Source organism: Pholis gunnellus (genome assembly GCF_910591455.1).
Source record: "Pholis gunnellus genome assembly, chromosome: 2".
Lineage (NCBI taxonomy): Eukaryota > Metazoa > Chordata > Actinopteri > Perciformes > Pholidae > Pholis > Pholis gunnellus.
In genome coordinates this window covers 18,694,027-18,713,370 of record NC_136536.1, presented here as the reverse complement: position 1 = coordinate 18,713,370, position 19,344 = coordinate 18,694,027, and the positions used below count along the sequence as shown (strand labels likewise).

The 19,344-nt window shown below is 43.9% G+C and overlaps 1 protein-coding gene across 2 annotated transcripts in view; it reads left to right on the top strand.

The window, feature by feature from the left end:
• LOC306710198 (helicase ARIP4-like) overlaps nucleotides 1-19,007 on the top strand; it is a 54,703-nt gene extending 35,696 nt beyond the window's left edge. For both annotated transcript variants that reach the window (XM_079178603.1, XM_079178604.1), the window contains 21 exons: nucleotides 1,255-1,498; nucleotides 2,811-2,944; nucleotides 3,171-3,344; nucleotides 5,225-5,445; nucleotides 5,941-6,123; nucleotides 6,448-6,581; nucleotides 7,268-7,464; nucleotides 7,598-7,801; nucleotides 7,959-8,097; nucleotides 8,195-8,372; nucleotides 8,672-8,890; nucleotides 9,409-9,527; nucleotides 9,761-9,885; nucleotides 10,581-10,680; nucleotides 10,771-10,976; nucleotides 11,686-11,861; nucleotides 12,194-12,390; nucleotides 12,500-12,699; nucleotides 12,873-12,962; nucleotides 13,147-13,242; nucleotides 13,393-19,007. In XM_079178603.1, coding sequence (XP_079034729.1) covers nucleotides 1,255-1,498; nucleotides 2,811-2,944; nucleotides 3,171-3,344; nucleotides 5,225-5,445; nucleotides 5,941-6,123; nucleotides 6,448-6,581; nucleotides 7,268-7,464; nucleotides 7,598-7,801; nucleotides 7,959-8,097; nucleotides 8,195-8,372; nucleotides 8,672-8,890; nucleotides 9,409-9,527; nucleotides 9,761-9,885; nucleotides 10,581-10,680; nucleotides 10,771-10,976; nucleotides 11,686-11,861; nucleotides 12,194-12,390; nucleotides 12,500-12,699; nucleotides 12,873-12,962; nucleotides 13,147-13,242; nucleotides 13,393-14,471 — 4,415 coding nt within the window. In that variant the 3' untranslated portion in view covers nucleotides 14,472-19,007. The remainder of the gene's footprint in view (nucleotides 1-1,254; nucleotides 1,499-2,810; nucleotides 2,945-3,170; nucleotides 3,345-5,224; nucleotides 5,446-5,940; nucleotides 6,124-6,447; nucleotides 6,582-7,267; nucleotides 7,465-7,597; nucleotides 7,802-7,958; nucleotides 8,098-8,194; nucleotides 8,373-8,671; nucleotides 8,891-9,408; nucleotides 9,528-9,760; nucleotides 9,886-10,580; nucleotides 10,681-10,770; nucleotides 10,977-11,685; nucleotides 11,862-12,193; nucleotides 12,391-12,499; nucleotides 12,700-12,872; nucleotides 12,963-13,146; nucleotides 13,243-13,392) is intronic.
• The last annotated feature ends 337 nt before the right edge of the window (nucleotides 19,008-19,344 follow it).

Here is a 19,344-nt window from a genome sequence, read left to right as displayed (position 1 = left end):
GTGAGAGAGAGAGAGAGAGAGAGAGAGAGAGAGAGAGAGAGAGAGAGAGAGAGAGAGAGGAGAGAGAGAGAGAGAGAGAGAGAGAGAGGAGAGAGAGAGAGAGAGAGAGAGAGAGGAGAGAGAGAGAGAGAGAGAGAGAGAGAGAGGAGAGAAGAGAGAGAGAGAGAGAGAGAGAGAGAGAGAGAGAGAGAGAGAGAGAGATCTTCATGGTGTTTTGCAAATATAGTTTAGTTAAATATCAATTTGAATACATTTGAAAACTTAAATCCTCTCAGCCTCCAGCTGGCAAAAGCATCTCGAATGAGTCAAACCAGTTTGCTGGAAGTTTTCATTTCAAACACGGTAAACATGCCTGATGAGAAAAACGCCAGCAGCTTGAAAAAGACGAAGAAAAGTTGTGATAGACGAGCTGTAAAGATTTGTGTATTGAACGACATTCAACCATTTCGAGATAGATTTGACCAATTCCTTTATTCTTTGATCTTAGACTACAATAGTGGACTTTTATTAGTGGGAAATGCTGAGTTTAATCCTTAATATCGGAACAAATACAGTATATATATATATATAATTTCTCTTTCAAATAATGGCGGCCAGAGGTCATTTTGTTTTGTCACTTTAGAAACAAGGATTGTGGTTTGTTGAAGACTTTCACAAACCACACAGTATCGTAATAATAAGTAATACAGTAAAACTAGCAGTGTTTGACTAGGGGTCACATCACCTATTGATTCATTGATATGATTTATGTCTTCCTGTTTACTGACACATAAAGAGAGGAATCAGCTTCAGCCTTTTTTTTTTACTTTGCTCATTTTTGGAAAGACACCTGAAACTTGTAGGAAATGAATCACAAAATAATGGATTTTTATTGGCCTACCTTCACATAGAATGTACAATATTTCATCGACCAGTTGATATAAAACAACAGGATGCTTAAGAGTCAACGTCAGGCTCGCTGCCTGTAGGAGAATCGATTCTTGGATCTAGCTTTTATTTTTGTTTGAAATCTGAGCGTTTTGTCTCGGGGCAGCACTATTCTTTGCAGAAGACTGCATGTAATATCTTTCAAAGGTTTCCTCAAATGTGCACTTACATAACAGAGTTAAGTTTGTAAATCGATTCTGAATCGTGGGCGATAAGAATCTAATCTCAAAACATGCATCATGTCCCGTCACAATATGTCCTCTTTTTTTATTTTTTTTATCACACGTCAATAACCGTCACTTTTCTCTTCCTGTCTCCCTCACACAGACCAGTCCCACAGCGGCCCCTTCAGCTCCGAGAATGAGGCTCAGGGAGGCGACTCGGCCGCCTGGCAGTGTACCCCTCCCCCATCTACCTCACCTTCGGAGGGAACTGCGGCCCGTCCTCCTCCCTCCCAGCCCGCATCCAGGTCCCGCTCCAGGCCGGCCAGCCAAAGCCCCCCCCCTCCCTCCGCCCTGGCAGGCACCAAGAAGAGGAGCTCCAAACCGGCACACATGAGACGCAACATCAGGTACTGAACTCGGCGCCCTCGCTTCAACTCCAACGGTCGTCTCAGTCGAAGACTTCAAACGAACACCCACTTGTTTATTCTTTAGGGATCCTTAAGAAACCGAAACATAAACTGCAACAATTAACCCCCCCATCCTCTATTGTTAAAGCTTTAGATGAAGAGTCAACCTGCTGTGTTAAGAAACTGATTCTTATACTTAGAAGGGATTGTTGCCATGACATTAAAGAACAGGATACTATTGAAGTAATGAATCATTTCAAGAGCTTTGCTCATGAAGTAAAATGTAGGATGGATAGTCATTTTATGTAAAAACTACACATTATAGATACAAACACAAACCATTATAGCAAATACAATCAATCCAGACTATAATCGCAGTTTCTTTCAGCCATTTTTAAACTAGATTTTCAACTTTGAGATGAAAGGGATTACTTTACAATCATCTGACGATGTTTCTGCTGAGTACACAAAGACTCACTCAACTTGTTTGACTATTATTTTATTTTGCATAACATTCATCGTTGGCTGGATAATCAGATTGATCCTCTCTCTTAATGCCTTCCTCCTCGCTCCTCTCTGATATCACTCTCATTCTGAGGAACCAAAGCACAAAACTACTGATCAATGATTATACGAGCGTATTCTCAGCCTGCAGCTTCATTCCTCCGGCTGCCAGTAACCAAAATACAGCTCAGCCTCAGATATGCTGATGCTTTTACATAACAGCGTCTTTACGATAACATCAAACAATATGTCAGAGATGCAAATCTTAGTGTTAAATAGTGGAGTCATTTATTAGTTACAAGATGCTGGTCTATTATATATAACAACCACTGATAAGCTGTCTTTTTTTAATCAGAATAAGTTCTCATGTATTATTTCCCCGGAATTTCAGCAATGAATCACTAGTCTAACATCACTCGCTCTCTTTTAAATGATTTAACTATGCAGCTGTCAAAACAATTTGCAAATTTCAGTTTCGTGGCTGATATCTCCAACACTCAAATCAATCCAGATTGATAACTAGCACTACGGTTAAGAGGAAAAATATGTATTTTTGATTTTGGGGTCAACTGTCCCTTTTTAAAGCCGGACTCCTCAACCGTTGGCCCTTAGAGGGCAGAAGACCTCAAAAACAAGCTCACGGACACGCAACCCTTTTTCTTTGCTGAAAACACAATTATACAAATGTGTATACAATGAAAACCATTGTTGTCTTTATGCAGTTCACAAATACAATGACGGTTGTTAGTTTGTAAAAGCACAATAGCGTGTACATACAAATGTTATTTTTCCTTTTGCGTCTGTGCAGGAAGTTACTGAGGGAGCATCAGTTAGAGTCAGTGACCAAAGCCGCCCAGCAGGACGAGTTGGAGAGAAGGCGACGTCTGGAGCAGCAGAGCAAACAGGATTTCCCCGTACCACTGCTGCCTGAATACACAACTGGTAAGAGCATTTAACCCCCCCCCCCCAAATATGCTCACATGAATATTAACAGCATCCACCAGTCCATCAAATCCTCCTCCAACATAGATTCCAGATATGCCCAGCCTGCATATAACGTGCAAACTAACTCTTGTCCTCCTTCCCTTTCTTTTCTTCCCTTCCTGTCCCTCATTGCTTCCCAATCGTCTTTCCTCTTTCTTTGCGTCGTCCCCGCCCTGCTCTCCAGGTGATGTGTCAAAGCATGTGTCGTCATCGGCGGCCTCTACAGCGTCGCAGCAAGAAGTGAAGTCGGTCCGACCGGGAGTGATCCGCCTGGACTCCAGCAGCACCGGCCTCAGCGAGGACGACAGAAAGACCAGCGTACCCACCTCCGCTGCCACAGAGCGCTCACCCAAAACAGGTGAGACATGCAAACAGTTCTCTCGTCACGAAGCACGTTTTTAGAATGAATGTGTTAATTACAGTTAGCAGGTCAACAGCCCATGAAGCCAATCCACTGGTGCAATTTGAGGTCCAATACAGTAGCTCAAAGGCCCGTCTGGCAGTCACTGAGGGAGGGATCTATCGAAAGGAAATATCACTTGAATACATATTCCTGGTAGTTTGTCGGTGTCGGGTGGAAACCTCACATCTCTAACACATCCGTCTTCTCAGAGATTAAAGCAAAGCGGCCTTAATAGCTTCGTGACAGCCATGCGTTTACTAAATTACACACTCCGTTTCAAATTGCGCTCTGAGCCCAGGGGTCTGGAAAGAAGGCACATTAAAAGACTGCGTCAGCTTGAATTTCCAGGAGAAATAACGGAGGATTGAAAAACAAGCCAAATCTGAATGAGGGCCACAACACAGCAGATATCTGGGCCAGTATTCATCTGACATCTTGGGATGATTTGTTGGTTTGATTTTTTCGGGATGTTCAACATCATGTCCACAAAGACAATTTAGTGTTAAAAAAGGCTTGATGTATCAGAGTGAGGGACTTCTCCGCTCACTTCAGCTCTAAGTAAAGACAATATAAAGGAAGTTTCACTTCATTTCAAACAAAAACTTTGATTTCTTTGAATTCTTTCGAGGGTGAACGAACATCACAGCCGTTTTGGAAACTTTTAAACCCAATTCCTGAAAGTCTCCCTGTACAAATTTGAACAGTGACGGTGAAACAATCACCACAGTTCCTGTTAGGTGTGTGTGTGGCGTTTTCGTAGATTAGCAGCCATGTGGATCAGAATATTTAAAACCTCCTCAGGGTACATCATGTACCGTTCCCTTATTGCCCAAGTGCACACACACACACACACACACACACACACACACACACACACACACACACGCACATTCAGAGCCACTCAAACAGCCAAGGATAAACACACACACTCAGTCGGGAATAAACACACATACGTTCTACGTTGAACGGAGACTAATATAAACTGTAGGCACACACACCTACAACACAAACACGCACACAGATGAGAGAGAGACCGATGAACGCTCTCCGGAGGGTCAGAGTTAGCTAACCCGTCGTTTGGATGAACAAAGACAGATCTGTCGATTTTGGGAGCTAAAAAAGACCAAAGGAGAGAAAGAACAAACGGAGGGAGGAGAGAGATGAAAGGAGAGAGAGAGAGAGAGTGTCTGCGGGGCAGAGCGGGTCTTTGGAGCAATAAAGCTGGCTAATCCTGGTTATGAGACAGAACACACACACACACAAAACGAACACACACACACTCACAGTGGCACAGTGACATTTCCAGTTGGGGTTGCGTAATGTCTCCCCCTCCACTCTAATCCTACTTGTATAACCAGCCATTCACTGCAGTTATATAAGCTCTCACTCTCTCACACACACACACACACACACCTCTCCCCGCCGTTCCCTCTCAGGCCGCCAGCTTGTGTAACTTTCACCACTTGATACCGTTGACTTTTAACATCATGACGGCGCCACCGTTCACCACATCACTTGAGATGAATGCATCAAGGCCAATTAAAACTAGTTGTTTTTATTGGAAAAGCTGCAGTCTTTGTGCCGTAAAACTGCCTCAAGTTTTCTCTTTGGATCAGTTTGTTTTACTTATGTGGGAAAAAAAAGACTTAATGGAATTTCTTCTAAAATGTCTCCATTCTCACCTTTTAGTTAGTGTGAGTGAGTTTGCTTAAATACATCTGTGAACGCAATGTCAAATCCTTTTTTTAGTCGAGTTGTCGGTCTGAGATCAAAATGGGTTTTCTGAGACCTGCCGTGTCCTTTTCGGAAACCTAAATCTCCTCCCTCCCGTGCAGATGTGATAGATCTGAGCTCGGGCGAGGACGACACCGTCGAACACGTCAGCAGAAAATTCGCCGTCGAGAAAGAAGAGAGCGAGCCGAGCGACGCCCACGCCAACGACGCCCTTAACCTACCGGACCCCCAGGGCCGGGTGCTGGTCAACTTGAACCATCCGACTGCGGACAAGGACATTTTCCTGATGCCTCAGCTGGCGCGAGCAGTCAAACCTCACCAGGTATTTTTTTTGACTGCTGCACTCAAAGCAAACACTTGGTGCTTTTTGTCTGGTCGTGCTGCACTGCTTTGGGATGTATATAAGGAAATAAGTATCTGAACATTGTAAGATCAAAGTAACAATGAAGACGTTTTTTTCACGTCCAAATCTGCCTTTGATGAGACTTTTTTTTTTTTTTTGTCATACTGTGACAATTACTTTCTTCAAAATTTAGATTTCTTGACCTTTTTATTCAGATTTCATGACCTTTTTAAGTGACAGACAGCCTGCTGAGTGTGATCTTTTCATTCAGTTTTAATGAGATATCACAGCGCTTCCACCACGACCTTCTGTCTCGCTTCCTCCTAGTTCTAATTTTTTTTCTTCTTCCTTCTTTCTTCACCACCGCGCTCGCTTTTCTCATTGCCACGGCTCCAACTCTCTCTTTGTCACCACCTTCTCCTCATTTCCCTCTCTTTCCTCATTACTTCTCCTTCCGTCCCGTTTCATCCTCAGATCGGCGGAATTCGTTTCCTGTACGACAACCTGGTGGAGTCGGTGGAGCAGTTCGGCGGCAGCAGCGGATTCGGCTGCATCCTCGCTCACAGCATGGGCCTGGGCAAAACGCTGCAGGTCATCGCCTTCATCGACGTCCTGCTGAGACACACCCAGGCTCACACCGTTCTCGCCATCGTACCTGTAAGCACCCGTGGACTTAATGCTGGAATGATCGGATCGATGAGTGCTCAGATTTAGACACACAGTAGGATCGGTGAATAAGGCTGTTGATTAAATCAGGCAATATGAATGATTAAGAGATATTATTATTTGACTGAGGAAGCGTTAAAAATTAGATTCGTCATTGATGTTTTTACCTCTGAAAGTCGGAACAGTAAAACATTTCTTCCATCAACCTGGTCAGTGGATGATTTCAGCACTAGATTAGACATGAACTAAATCAATTTGGAGACTGGAAGACGTGAGGATTGAAGATTGATTATTTTTCCATTACTTTCCTCCCAGGTGAACACGCTGCAGAACTGGCTGTCAGAGTTCAACATGTGGGTCCCACCCCCGGAGGCGTTACCTCCAGATACCGACCCGGGACTGGTGACTCCCCGTGCCTTTAAGGTTCACATCCTCAACGACGAACACAAGTGAGCAACAGGACCGAGACCTTTTTTTTCTTTTTGTTTTTTAGCATTTCCTGAGCAATGATTTCTTAAAAAAACACAAGAAGTAAGAATAAAATACTTTTCATAGGATTTTTAAATCCTGCAGGGCAAGCTGTAGCTCCCTCAGACTCATGCAGCAGGGTCACTGGTTGATTTTAAAAGGCCGGATGCAATAACATTCATGCAAAACAGTGAAGAGACTTTTTTTACCTCTAAAAAAAAAGACAACGCCGACCTTCTGATCTGACTTTATTACTTCTCTGCACTTTATACCCATCTGGCTCGTCCTCTCTTCCGTTTCTCCATCATCCTCTTTTTGACAGCTGCCACTGCTGGAAAGATTTTCTGACTCCATCACGCTGTGCGTGCGCGCGCGCGCTTGTGTGTGCGTGTGTGTGTGCGTGCGTGTGCGTGTGCGTGCGTGCGTGCGTGCGTGCGTGCGTGCGTGTGTGTGTGTGGTCTTGCGTGCATTTGTGTGGATTAGAGTGGAATGAAGGGACGCTGCTAAAAGTGACACAGTAACCTCTTTCTCCTACTGTCCAAGCAATACTCTGAAATCATTATTAATTGGTAATGATTTGGTAATTTATTACAATTAGATTGATTACAATACTTTATACAAAACGATGTGTTTTTTTTATTCCCTTACATCTTCTTACATCACCCAGGAACACAGCGAGCAGGGCCAAGGTGGTGGAGGATTGGTCTCAGGACGGCGGCGTGCTGCTGATGGGCTACGAGATGTACCGCCTCCTGTCGATGAAGAAGAGCTTTGTGGCTGGGAGGAAGAAGAAGAGCAAGAAAACAACCGGACCTGTCGTCATCGACCTGGATGAAGAGGACAGGCAGCAGGAACTGCTCAAAGGTGGGAAAGGTGGAGAGGAGAGGGAGGAACAAAGAGAAGTAAAAAAATGGAGAGGAAATGTAATATATGCTACTTTTTAAAGCACCAGTGTAGAATGTCACTGAAGATATTTTTGCATGTTCTCCTCCTCCAGGTATCGAGAAAGCCTTGGCCCGGCCTGGTCCAGACGTGGTGATATGTGACGAAGGCCATCGCATCAAGAACTGCCACGCCAGCACGTCGCAGGCTCTGAAGAACATCCGAACCAGACGCCGCGTGGTCCTGACCGGCTACCCGCTCCAGAACAACCTGATCGAGTACTGGTGCATGGTCGACTTTGTCCGACCCGACTTCCTAGGTACGGGCCGTGATCAGCGTTTTGTTTCAGGGGTCGTTTCTAACAAGCGCTCGCTGAAAGTAGCATGAAGATGTTTGTCATCAAAAGACTGCATTGGTCCCTTCCTGTTTCCTGTTAATCTTCTGACTTCAGATTCTACATCCGATATGTATTTCAGGTACGAGGCAGGAGTTCAGTAACATGTTTGAGCGTCCCATTCTGAACGGGCAGTGTGTGGACAGCACGCCTCAGGACGTCCAGCTGATGAGGTACAGGAGCCACGTCCTGCACAGCCTGCTGGAGGGCTTCGTACAGAGGTGAGACACAACTTGACCTCCCTCAAATATTTAACAGAGAACACAAAGCTTTTAAGAGACCTGAGAATTTGTTGACCGTCACTTTACTTCATTCCAGGCGAGGTCATGACGTCCTGAAGGACCAGCTGCCCTCGAAAGAGGAGCATGTGATCCTGGTGCGTCTGTCTCCCCTGCAGAGGGCGCTCTACACAGAGTTCATGAACCGCTTCAGAGAGGCAGGAAACTCCGGCTGGCTCAGCCTCAACCCACTGAAGGCTTTCTGCGTCTGCTGCAAGGTGAGGAGGAGGGCATGTGTGTGGAAAGCTACCTGGATACAAAAAGACATATGATTAACATCTATGGATGTGTAATAGTTACAACTATATTTGTACATCAGTGTCATAGATACTATTATAAAGCCTTTTATTTAGAATTTCACAATTTATCAGAGTCAGTTCCTGCAGTCCTTGAAATATTGTTACACAAGTCAACATGTTTCTGCACCAAGATGAATTCCTGTGTGTTTATCATACTAAATCCAGGTATTACTACCGTGAGTGTGTTTTCACACCTCTGATCTCCTGTTGTTATTCAGATTTGGAACCATCCAGACGTGCTGTACGAGGCCTTACAGAAGGAAAACCTGGCCAGTGACCAGGACTTGGACCTTGATGACATCACTTCCACAGGTCTCACCCGATGTCCAACCGCACCCAATCAAAAGTCCAAGCCCCTAGAGAACCCCAACCCCATTGGTGGGCTAAGTCTCAACCAGCTGCAGGAGAAAGCCAATCAGGTCATCACTTACGAATGGGTACGTCGAGAGACTGGAATGCAAAAGAGTTTTGAAACTAATTCAATATTTCCGCTTCCTTTGCATTTTTTTGAAGAACATCAATGCTTTGCACCTAAATCTCAGTGAGGTTGTAAGCTGAACATTATGTTCCCCGTCATTGAGACGCTGCTGTCGGTTCAGTGCTGCCACCCACAGTATAAAGGAGAGAAATAGAAATATGAACTATCCATCAATCAAACAAAGATCCAGTTCCAAGAAAGCTGCACTCACCCACGCACATCACAGTACATCATTTCTGTCTATTAAAGTCTGCAAAATTACAACACTTATCTTCTCCTGACATTCAGGAAGTGAAGCATTTCAACAGAGTTCACAGCTTTGGTTGTTACCTCTGTTAAGGTTTGCAAACCTCACTTTTTTGAAGTCAGTCTTAGTTTGCTTAAATGAGGCCCACATCTCTTCAGCTGATCTATGTTAAAGGTGGTGTTGTGTAATAGTCCAGGACGTTCTAACAGTCCCTCTCTTCACATGGCCAGGCGAAGGACATCCTGTACGACTACAAGCCCGGCTACCTGGAGAACTCTGCAAAAATGATGCTGCTGTTCCATCTGATAGAGGAGAGCGTCAGGAAGGGAGACAAAATCCTCGTCTTCAGGTATCTGAGCTTCTTTTTCAGTTATTTTCCCACGTATGTGATAGAATAAACAAAAGCTATTAATAGCTAAAGACATTATGAAATGGGAAGCGAATCTCACCTCAAACTTGTCCTTTTCTCAGCTTTTATTTTTCTGACTTTGCTAAATTCTACTTTGCTTTACATTTACATTACTGGTCCTTTCTTGCGTGTGATCCACTCCTTAATTCTGCCCTTTTGTCTGCCTCCTGCAGTCAGAGTCTGTCCACACTGACAGTGATTGAGGATTTTCTGGCGAAGAGACCAGTGCCTCCATCGCCCAACACGTCCAGCAGGGACAGACCCAACAAGAACTGGGTCCGCAACCTCAACTACTACAGTAAGTGATCAAAAAGTATACTGTAGAGATATTGTTCATGGTTCAGTGTTTGGTTCAATAAATATCCCAAACTAGAAACCTGCTTTGAAGGCCACATGACGAGGGGACTTGGAAAAGGAGGAGACGGGTTGAAAGGATATATTAGCACAGTGAAGGTGGTTGAACTGTTCTGTAAGTTTGTCAGTAATGTTTTCTGTCCACAGCCCTTAAATATTGGAACATACTCATAAATGTGTTGGTTTGTCTTGACTTCAGTGGTTTGGTTGTGCAGTGGTTCTGCTCCTCTCATTGACTTACAATGAGTGCTGCCATCTGCTGGCGTTTCTTGAAAAACAGCCAGACTTTGGTTAATGGTTCTGTTCTTATGGCACAGAAAGGAATTCACAGCTTTTGTAGAGTTGGTGTTTGTGTTTTTCAGGGATATTTAAAGCCTGGTCTTGTAAGATATGAACTGTATCCACAAAGTCACTTAATCATTCAATTGAAAGTGAATTGAGTTTTAACTACATCATGGTTATCTTATTTAGCACATATGTTCTCTTTATTCTGAACTTGTGTGCTCTGCACACATTTGTTGTCTTATTTTACCTATAGCTTATATATAATAGTAGGAGGAGAATCAAATGGGCACTATATAGTGAAGTTAGTTAGTCAGGACTGTTCTGACTCTCTATTGGTTGTGTGATGTCTTGCAGGACTGGATGGAAGTACAACGGCCTCAGAGAGAGAGAGGCTTATAAACCAGTTCAACGCTCCGTCCAACACCTCGGCGTGGGTTTTCCTGCTGTCAACTAGGTAAAACACACAATAACGGTCATATTAATGGGTGATAACGGATGTGAATTGTCAGGACATAACCCGACTTGTGACCTCTCTGGGCCTCAGGGCTGGTTGTCTGGGCGTAAACCTGATTGGGGCGAACCGCGTGGTGGTGTTTGACGCCTCCTGGAACCCGTGCCATGACGCCCAGGCCGTGTGCCGCGTCTACCGCTACGGGCAGAAGAAGCGGTGTCATATCTACCGGCTGGTGTGCGACTTCACGCTGGAGAAGAAGATCTACGACCGCCAGATCTCTAAACAGGGCATGTCAGGTGAGTCGCAAAATGGATTATGTTTGAATTCCCCTTTAGAAAAGAATTCAACTAATGTGCTGGTGTTTTTTCATTTCCTGTTGTTCACACCAGAGTTGGTGGACGTTTGTAAAATTCCTTACAGATGGGCGACAAATACAAGCATCTTCTTACTTCAATCTGTTCTTTTTGGGCAAAATAGCAGCACAATCACAACAACCGAACCAACACAGATTTAAAACGGATTAGAAAAGAAAATCTTAAGCACAGTAACACACAATAAGCTCAATCCATTTAAATGTCATCTTGAATATGCAAATATCATGTACTCTGTCTTTTCTCTCATGAATATACCGTATAGTGAACATCACTGCCTTCATTTCTGTAAAACATCGTTCAGTAATCGGACTCACTGAAATCCCAGTCCAGGCTCTTCTGAGTGAGCACCAAGCAGACAGTCCCCCCCTTCCCCCAAAAACACCCCCAAAATAATCAGCTTTGTGTTGAAACAAGAGTTCTTCTGCCGAGAGGCTCTTGTCTGGCAGAGTAAATGGTCTCAAGTGTTTGTAAGCCTTGACTGGCTAGACAGACACGTTGAGGCCGCTTATGCTTCGGAGAGCTGTAGGAAATCCGCCTTGTTGGTCGTCAGTGTTTCTTTTTTCTTTGTTCCTATTTAACGTCCCGTTCCTCTCCCTCTTTCTCTGTCTTCCCCTCTCCCTCCCTCCATAAGACCGGGTGGTGGATGACCTGAACCCTGTGCTGACCTTCACCCGGAGGGAGGTGGAGTCTCTTCTTCACTTCGTGGAGGAGGAGCCGGACCCCTCCCAGGTCCAGCTGCAGCCCCACGACAGCATGGAGAGCGTCCTCCGGAAGGCTCTGCACCTCTATCCTCACCTTATCACCAAGGTAGGTGAACAGAGGAGACGCCGTCTCATACCGTCGTCGGTTAAAGGTTGGACATGTGTGGGTTTCCCTGCCTACAAATAGTGCATTAGTCATTGTGGTCTTGTAAGGCTTATAATTGACTACACCGGTGTCATTTCTAAGTGGGCTGTACAAGATGATTGACAGTCCTCTACCAATTGAATAAGTCTGTTATGGTGGGTTTTTTAATGAAGATGTCATGAAGTGTCAAGCTTTTTAATTATCCATAAAAATGTCAACTTATCACTTGTATTCACTTAAATGTCAACATTGTAAATGTATTTGACACAACAATCTTGAATCTGACCTTCCAGCAACCGTTCCCCCACGAGTCCCTGCTGATAGACCGCCGGGAGCTGAAGCTGACCAAAGCGGAGAAGAAAGCAGCAAAGAAAGGTTACGACGAGGAGAAGAGGGCGTCTGTGCCCTACACCCGCCCGTCCTACGCTCACTACTACCCTGCCAGTGACCAGAGCCTCACTAACATCCCCGCCTTCAGTCAGAGAAACTGGTTAGTGACTCACAGCTGCAACAAAACAAAAAAAAGATACTTCAAAGTTTTCATCGTCAACATCTAAACATGAACACGAGGCATGAAGTGATCGAAACTCTCTACTCAGGCGTCCACCTCCTCGTTCCGAAGAGAAGCCAGTCGCCAGTGTCCGGCCGGTCCAGTCAACTCCAGTTCCCATGATCCCCCGGCAGGCGTCTGCAGGCTCTGCTCCAAGCAACGACTCGTCGGAATCCAGCATCGGAGGCTTTCCTGTCAACTGCCTGGAAAAGGCCGGGGTGTTTGTCCAGAGGATCGTCACCACTTCTGGTAGGCCAACTGTACATGTGCCGGATATTATTTTCACTTTTTTGGTCTTCATCTCTTTAGTATTTTAGACTTAATCTTCATTCTCTTAATTCCTTTTTTCCAAGGATTCATCTACTAGTCATGATATGTGTCTGTCGACTCTTAGTAAATTTGTCTTCTTTGGTCTCTTTCAGACATAGTGATTCCAGGCACCAACAGCTCAACCGATGTCCAGGCCAGGATCACTGCTGGAGAGAGCATCCACATCATCAGGGGCACCAAAGGTACAATAACGCTTGACTATACTCATTGATACTTAACTGAATATCATGAGCTGTAGCCAATACATGCAATCACAATGCTGCAAAAGCATCTTCTCTGAGATCCATTTAAGCTTCATTTAATGAAGCAGGTCAGGGTAAGCTTTCACTGGGTGCTGATCATTTCTCTCACCTTTGTCTGTTTTAGGGACTTACATCAGGTCGTCTGATGGTCGAATCTTTGCCATCAGAGCAGCTAATAAGGTCAAGACTGCAGAGGAGAGTACTAAAGCACCACCCAAAGGTAGGACTGACTTCCAGGTTTTTTTTTAGACAAGCAGAGATGTAAAACGATGAGGCACAAAACATTATTGACATTATGATAATATTCAAGCCAACCCGGTTTAAATCTTTATCAAAAGGTAAGATCCAACCCCTGGTTTCTACTTCTCAGACTCTCAGGCCCTACCAGAGGAAGCGTCAACCGATGGCAGCAACGGTTGCCTGTCACCGGACAGGAAGCAGCAGCCCCGCCCTCTTTCACCTGACAGCCCGGAGATCATCAGCGAGTTGCAGCGCTACACGGGTGGCTCAGGAGCTGACACCGCCTTAGGCTCCGGAGCTCCCCTAGAGAGGGCGGCAGAGGGCGACACGAACAAGCTGCCTTCCGCCAAACTGGCCCCGACCAATGGCAGCAACGGGAGCGGTTTTGCTCCTGGAAATCCGAGCCACCATGATGCCTCTGTGACTAATGTGATCCAGCCCACTGTAGCTCAAGACCTGAGAACAGGCTCCAAGCGCAACGCCTCCACCCTGTCCCCGGAGGAGCGGCCCAGTAAGCAGCCCTCTGCAGGCCAACTCTCCTCAGCCCCTCTGGCCACACAAGGCTTCCCCTTCACCGGGGGCTACGGCCTCCCTCCTCTGGGCCTTAACCCCGCCATGTTGGGTGGGTCACTGGGGCACCCGCTCTACATGGGGGCAGGCTCGCCTTACTTCCAGCCCCCCCACACTCAACTGAGGGACCCCGGTTACATGTACCCAGAACTGTTCGGCTTTGGCGGAGCCAGCGCAGTCCCCACCTCCTCTTCCTCCTCCTCCTCCTCCTCCACGACAACCACTGCGACTGCCGTCTCATCTTCCTCCTCATCTTCGGCGTCGGTCAAAGCTGCCAGTTCAGTCCCAGGAGCCCTGCCGCCGTTCATGCTGAGCCCCAGCATGGTGGGCATGGCCGGGATGCTGCTGCCAGGCTTCCCTCTCTCTTACAGCCAGTCTCTGGCCAGCCTGTACACGGGGTCGATGCTCCCCGGTGGGCTGCCGGGCCCGGCCGCCACCCCTGGTCCGGCCGGAGCCAGCTTCCTCTCCCAGTACCCTCCCACTGCTGCCTCCAGTTCCTCCTCATCTTCTCCTTCCTCCTTCTCCCCTTCGGCACGGTTCGAGGGCCACCGGGGCCCAGTGCTGATGAACGGCAGGAACGCCAGCAGCGCCAGCAGCTCGGATGATGACGACGATGTAATTGAGGTGGGGGGACAGTGACAGACGAATGACGCGGTGGTCTGAGCAAACTTGATTCAATTTACAAACCATCAAAATGGGATGACATCCTGTTTGCCGGGAGGCAGGCTTTGAACGGCCTGCGCCGTGGCCATGAGGGAAATGGACAAAGACAAAAAGTGTTTCCTCTACTTGCCTTGGAGAAACAATCTGAATGGGGATGAAGACAGACAAATCTTAATGATGGGTATCAGAAGATGAAACCTGAGGAAGAAAAAAGAAAAGAAAAATCCGAAGACTTTGGGCTTCCAAGTTACTGTCCAATACTGGCATTGAAATACTGATCACTGGACTTCGAACTGCTGAGCTTGGGCCTGCGGTGACCACAAATGGTCACTAGTTGTAGTGTTGACGTTAGAGACTAGTTCTCCAGCTTTGCTAAATGTGGACTTTTTGCTTTTTTTCAGCTAATTAAAAAGATGACGTAGGGCGGAGTTGCTTTAAAAAAAAGGGGGGGGGCGGGTAATTGAGTTAGCTGGTGGTAACATTTGTTAAATATCGGTAACTGAAATGGTATTGTTTGTCAGTTGTCGATTATTGCTACTGACTATTTCTTCAAAAGGTAAAAAGATCAAACAGAACTTTTAAAAAGCATTTTGATTGCCAGGACAGGAGTATTGTACGTTTCTGTTCTTAAAGAAAAGGAAAAAAAAGAAGCGGGATCATTTTAAATTGTAGAAGGTTGAGGATGAAGTTAAAGACAATTACTGAAACCTTAAATTTCTAATGACAGAATGTATGCCGAATCAAATGCCTTTTAAACCAGGCCTTTTTCAAAAGACTCCTTCTATTTAGGCATCAGACGTGGGAAAATCTGATTTTTCTTTTCTGCATTTTATATTTACTTTTCAAAGAAAACTCATTGCCTAAAAACAGCCAGGTGAAAATGAAAAAAAAAAAACTAAACTGTGTAACTCGTAGCGGAGGAGCAACCAACAGAAAATGCCTTTTTGCCTCCATCTTTCTGAATGTTAACTGTGAGAGAGGGGAGGTGAAGAGAGACTCTCTGGATCTCACCCACAGTCTTACTGTAGCCTAGCGAAAAGCGATGCAAAACACTCACTCAAGCCTATATACTGTTTGTGTTCGTACAACCCCTGAGGAAGTAATCCTGGTTTTGGTTACGCTTGTGTCGTTCCTGTGTCCGTATCTGTGTGTCGTGTTCTTGAGGGTTACAAAAGGAAACGTTCAGAAATATATATATATATTTAAACTCTTGTTGCTCGATTTGGTTACTTGTTCTGACGACAACACAGATTTTTTTATTTCCCTCTCTCTCTGTCTCATCTCATTTTGTGAACAGAGGTCATTGTGAAACCAAACACTTTGTTTTTTGTGTCGTTTTTTTGGAGAGAGACGATGTAGCTTTGCCAAAAGTGAGAAATGCACGAGCGCATCGGAGACCGACATCGAAGAGGATCGCGTCTTAAGAGACCAAATAATGTAGAGCAGAATTTGATCTACATCGTCCTCACAGCCCCAGTGGAGACGTCCATGTCCATATCCATCTCTCTGCAGGTAACACTGTACACTGCACTGTAAAAGAGACACACGCCTGTGTACGTCGTCTGTAGACCGCTCGAAAGCTTCACGTGGCCGAGTTTCCCCGTTTGATTCACCACAAACCATCGTTCTGCTGTTCCAGTTGATCCCCTCTGATCACACAAACCTATCGACTATGGTTCTGCACTGTTGCGTGTGGAAGATCTTCTCCTCCAAAATGGCTGCAGAAAGAGCTTTAGAAACCCCCACCAGCTCTTCGGCTGAAAAAGAAATTTCTTAACACCGTCACGTAAAGACCGCTCATTTCCTGCTCTTTCTTTCCCATGTCCTTTTTAGTTTACTTATGTAAAAAAGATGTAGTTCTCTTCTTTTTACGAAATTTTGAATTTACCAAATGTATTTATTTATGACGGTGTATATTTATTCATTTTTATTTTTGTACAATGTTTTTTGTTTTCTTTTGTTGTCTCTCTTTCTTGTTTATTAGTTTTATTGTCATATTACTGTCGTCGTTACTGCAGATGGTGTCTTCGGTTTCTTGTGATTTTTATTTTATTCTGTTTTCTTTTGACGTGACTATCTTGTGAGCATGACTCAGCACATGTGAACTTGCATGTGGACCAACCAATAAGTGCGTTACTGTGCACATTAAAAGCCAGGGTAGCATCTGTGAGAAGGGTCGATTAATGATCATATCCCATTTGTGATCAGCTCTTGATTAGGAGAAACCTAAATAAAAAGAAAAGAAAGGACATCAGGGATACATTGATATTAACACGATACTGAGTTGTGAGCTTTAAACCTTTCGTCCGAATGAGCTCTGATTCCTTCTTTGGAATAACCTGCCTGTTCACACGTTTGTTCATAATTGGGAAGAACATCTAAAGTATGTAAAAACATGAGCCATTTTTGTGCATGTAAACGAAGCTCACTCACAAGTAAAGGGGTCGGAAACTGAAGCAGTCCGAGAAGAAAGAAAATAATGCTATCAAGTGTTTCTCTGTCTTTATTTTCTGTGGTTCATGACCATATCTCCAGAAATGTCCGTGTGTGTCGATGAACAAGCGCGTTTCCTCAGTGTTTAACTGTTTGCTTGTCAGCTCCGCGTTTGACTGACTGCTCTTTTATTTCACAGCTTTCTACTTGAATTTACATATTTATTTATACAAATCGATTCGGTCGGACGAGCCGAGCCAACTGTTTGAATTCCATTTTCGCCGAGGAGTAGATTAAAGCTGCTGTCTGTGAGGATTGAGGATGTGACCGTGGATTACTTTTAGATCCTTTTTTTGCTTTTTGAAGTTTGTAAATAAAAAAAAAACATGTTCTAAATAATACTTTTCCTAATTTATTTGCAACAATAGTAGTAGCATGACGTAGTGCCTACCGTCCATTTGTGTGTCTCTCTCGCTCACACACACACACGTACAGCAACCGAGCACATGTAATGCTGACAACAATGAACCACTCTTAGTCACATGACAATAGTTTAATTTGCTCTCAACTAAAACCCTATGACGTATGAACAATGGCATATTTATGCATTGTAACAATCTAAAGTGTCTTGTTTTTGTCTTGAAGTTAAAAAAAAACATATCATGCCTACGTTGTCAATTAATACAGGTGCAATCTGAACCAAGAGTCAGACCTCCAGTAAACAGAGAATAGAGGACATTTAAGAGAGAAAATGTACTCAAAAGCCTGAAAAACACCTCCAGAAAACAGCAGCTGTACTGTTTGTCTGGTGTATTGTTATAGTACTTGGTGTTTTTTTCCTCTTTGCATTAATATTTTAACACTCATAATATAAAAGTCAGAATCTGTGATTCGCTCCAGACAGTGCTTTATTCTGTTTTTAAGACCACACACTGAAGATATTATCAAAAATAAGTGTTTTACATGACAACCTAATATTACATTGTTTAAATAATGTTTGACATTTTTTATTCCTTTGAAAAAGAGATGAATGTGGACACTAAATGAGCCAAAACGATAAAGGCCAATTTACTGTTTGAAATGTACAATAAAGAAAAAGTTAAATATATGGCACCTTTTAAAGAAAAGCTGGTAATCCATATGGGTGAAAGCAATCACTAAATGAATTGCCAACATTGTTTAAAAGAATTTCCTTGTTGTCTTCTGTCTTATTTATTTGCACTCACATAGATGTCAGTATATCAACATCCATTGTAAAAATACCCCAAATTCACCAGCCTTTATTTTGCAGGTTACTTGAATTTATGGCGGTTTTGGTGGCGTCATATACCGCCCACCAAGAGGATAAAACAGATTCATATATTGGACGCATCAGCCTCCATTTCCAGAGAGACATGTGAAACGTCTGAATGATAACAAGGAGTATCCTGTTTCATTTGATTAATGTCCTGCACACAGATGGTGATGGCTTTGCAGAGACAAATGGCTGAATGTACACAGCTCACCAGCTAATCTGCATGGTTATTCAACTGCAGAACCTGTTCTGGTTTTGTTTGTATACACCTGTGCTTTTATGGATCTCATTTGATCCACAACTATAATGTTCCAATTTACCATCCACAATGACTCAGACCCACGATCGCCTCGAACTAAGATTTTAAAACAAAATTGTGCTTCCTCATAAAATATATAGGCCAGAGTATACTTAGCGTTATCAGCCACAGACTGAGGTAAATCAGTCGTCAGCTGGTGGTAGTATCTCTACATTTGTACATTCATTTTTAGAGTGGGTCTCTAAGTTATGAGTAAAGATATTGTATTTGAGTGCCTAAATTTGGGAAGTGCATAGCATGTACCATGAAGAACAATACATATAATATCGTGGGTTGTTTTCTGTTTATATTCAGTGATACTTGTGATCTTTATCTTTGTGTTTCTGTAAACTCTGAGTGAAGGTTGCTATTCAGTCTGTGTCCTTGTCCCATGTTTTCTTGTTACAACATTTGTATGTGATTTGCCTTTTTTGTAAATGTGATGTGAGTTCCAATTGTTCAACATAAAATGAATGTGTCTGCGTTGTTTTGTGTCTTTTTCATTACGTTGTTATCAGAGTATAATTTGCCTCAGGAGAGACAAAAGGAACCACTTGTTTGGAGATTAAATGTGCAAATTACCCATTTTTAGTGAACAATACTATCAAATTAAACAAGGTAATTTATGAATAACTAACCACCAAAGATGTACATCATCCAACTATATATATATATAGTTATAGTTTTATATATATATATATATATATATAACTATATATAGAGAGAGAGTCGCGTCATTCGTTAAAAAAACTCGGTTTCCCAGACTGCTCTGGTGTTGAAACGTCACGTGACTTGACGTTTGCTCACCGATTGTTGATGACGAT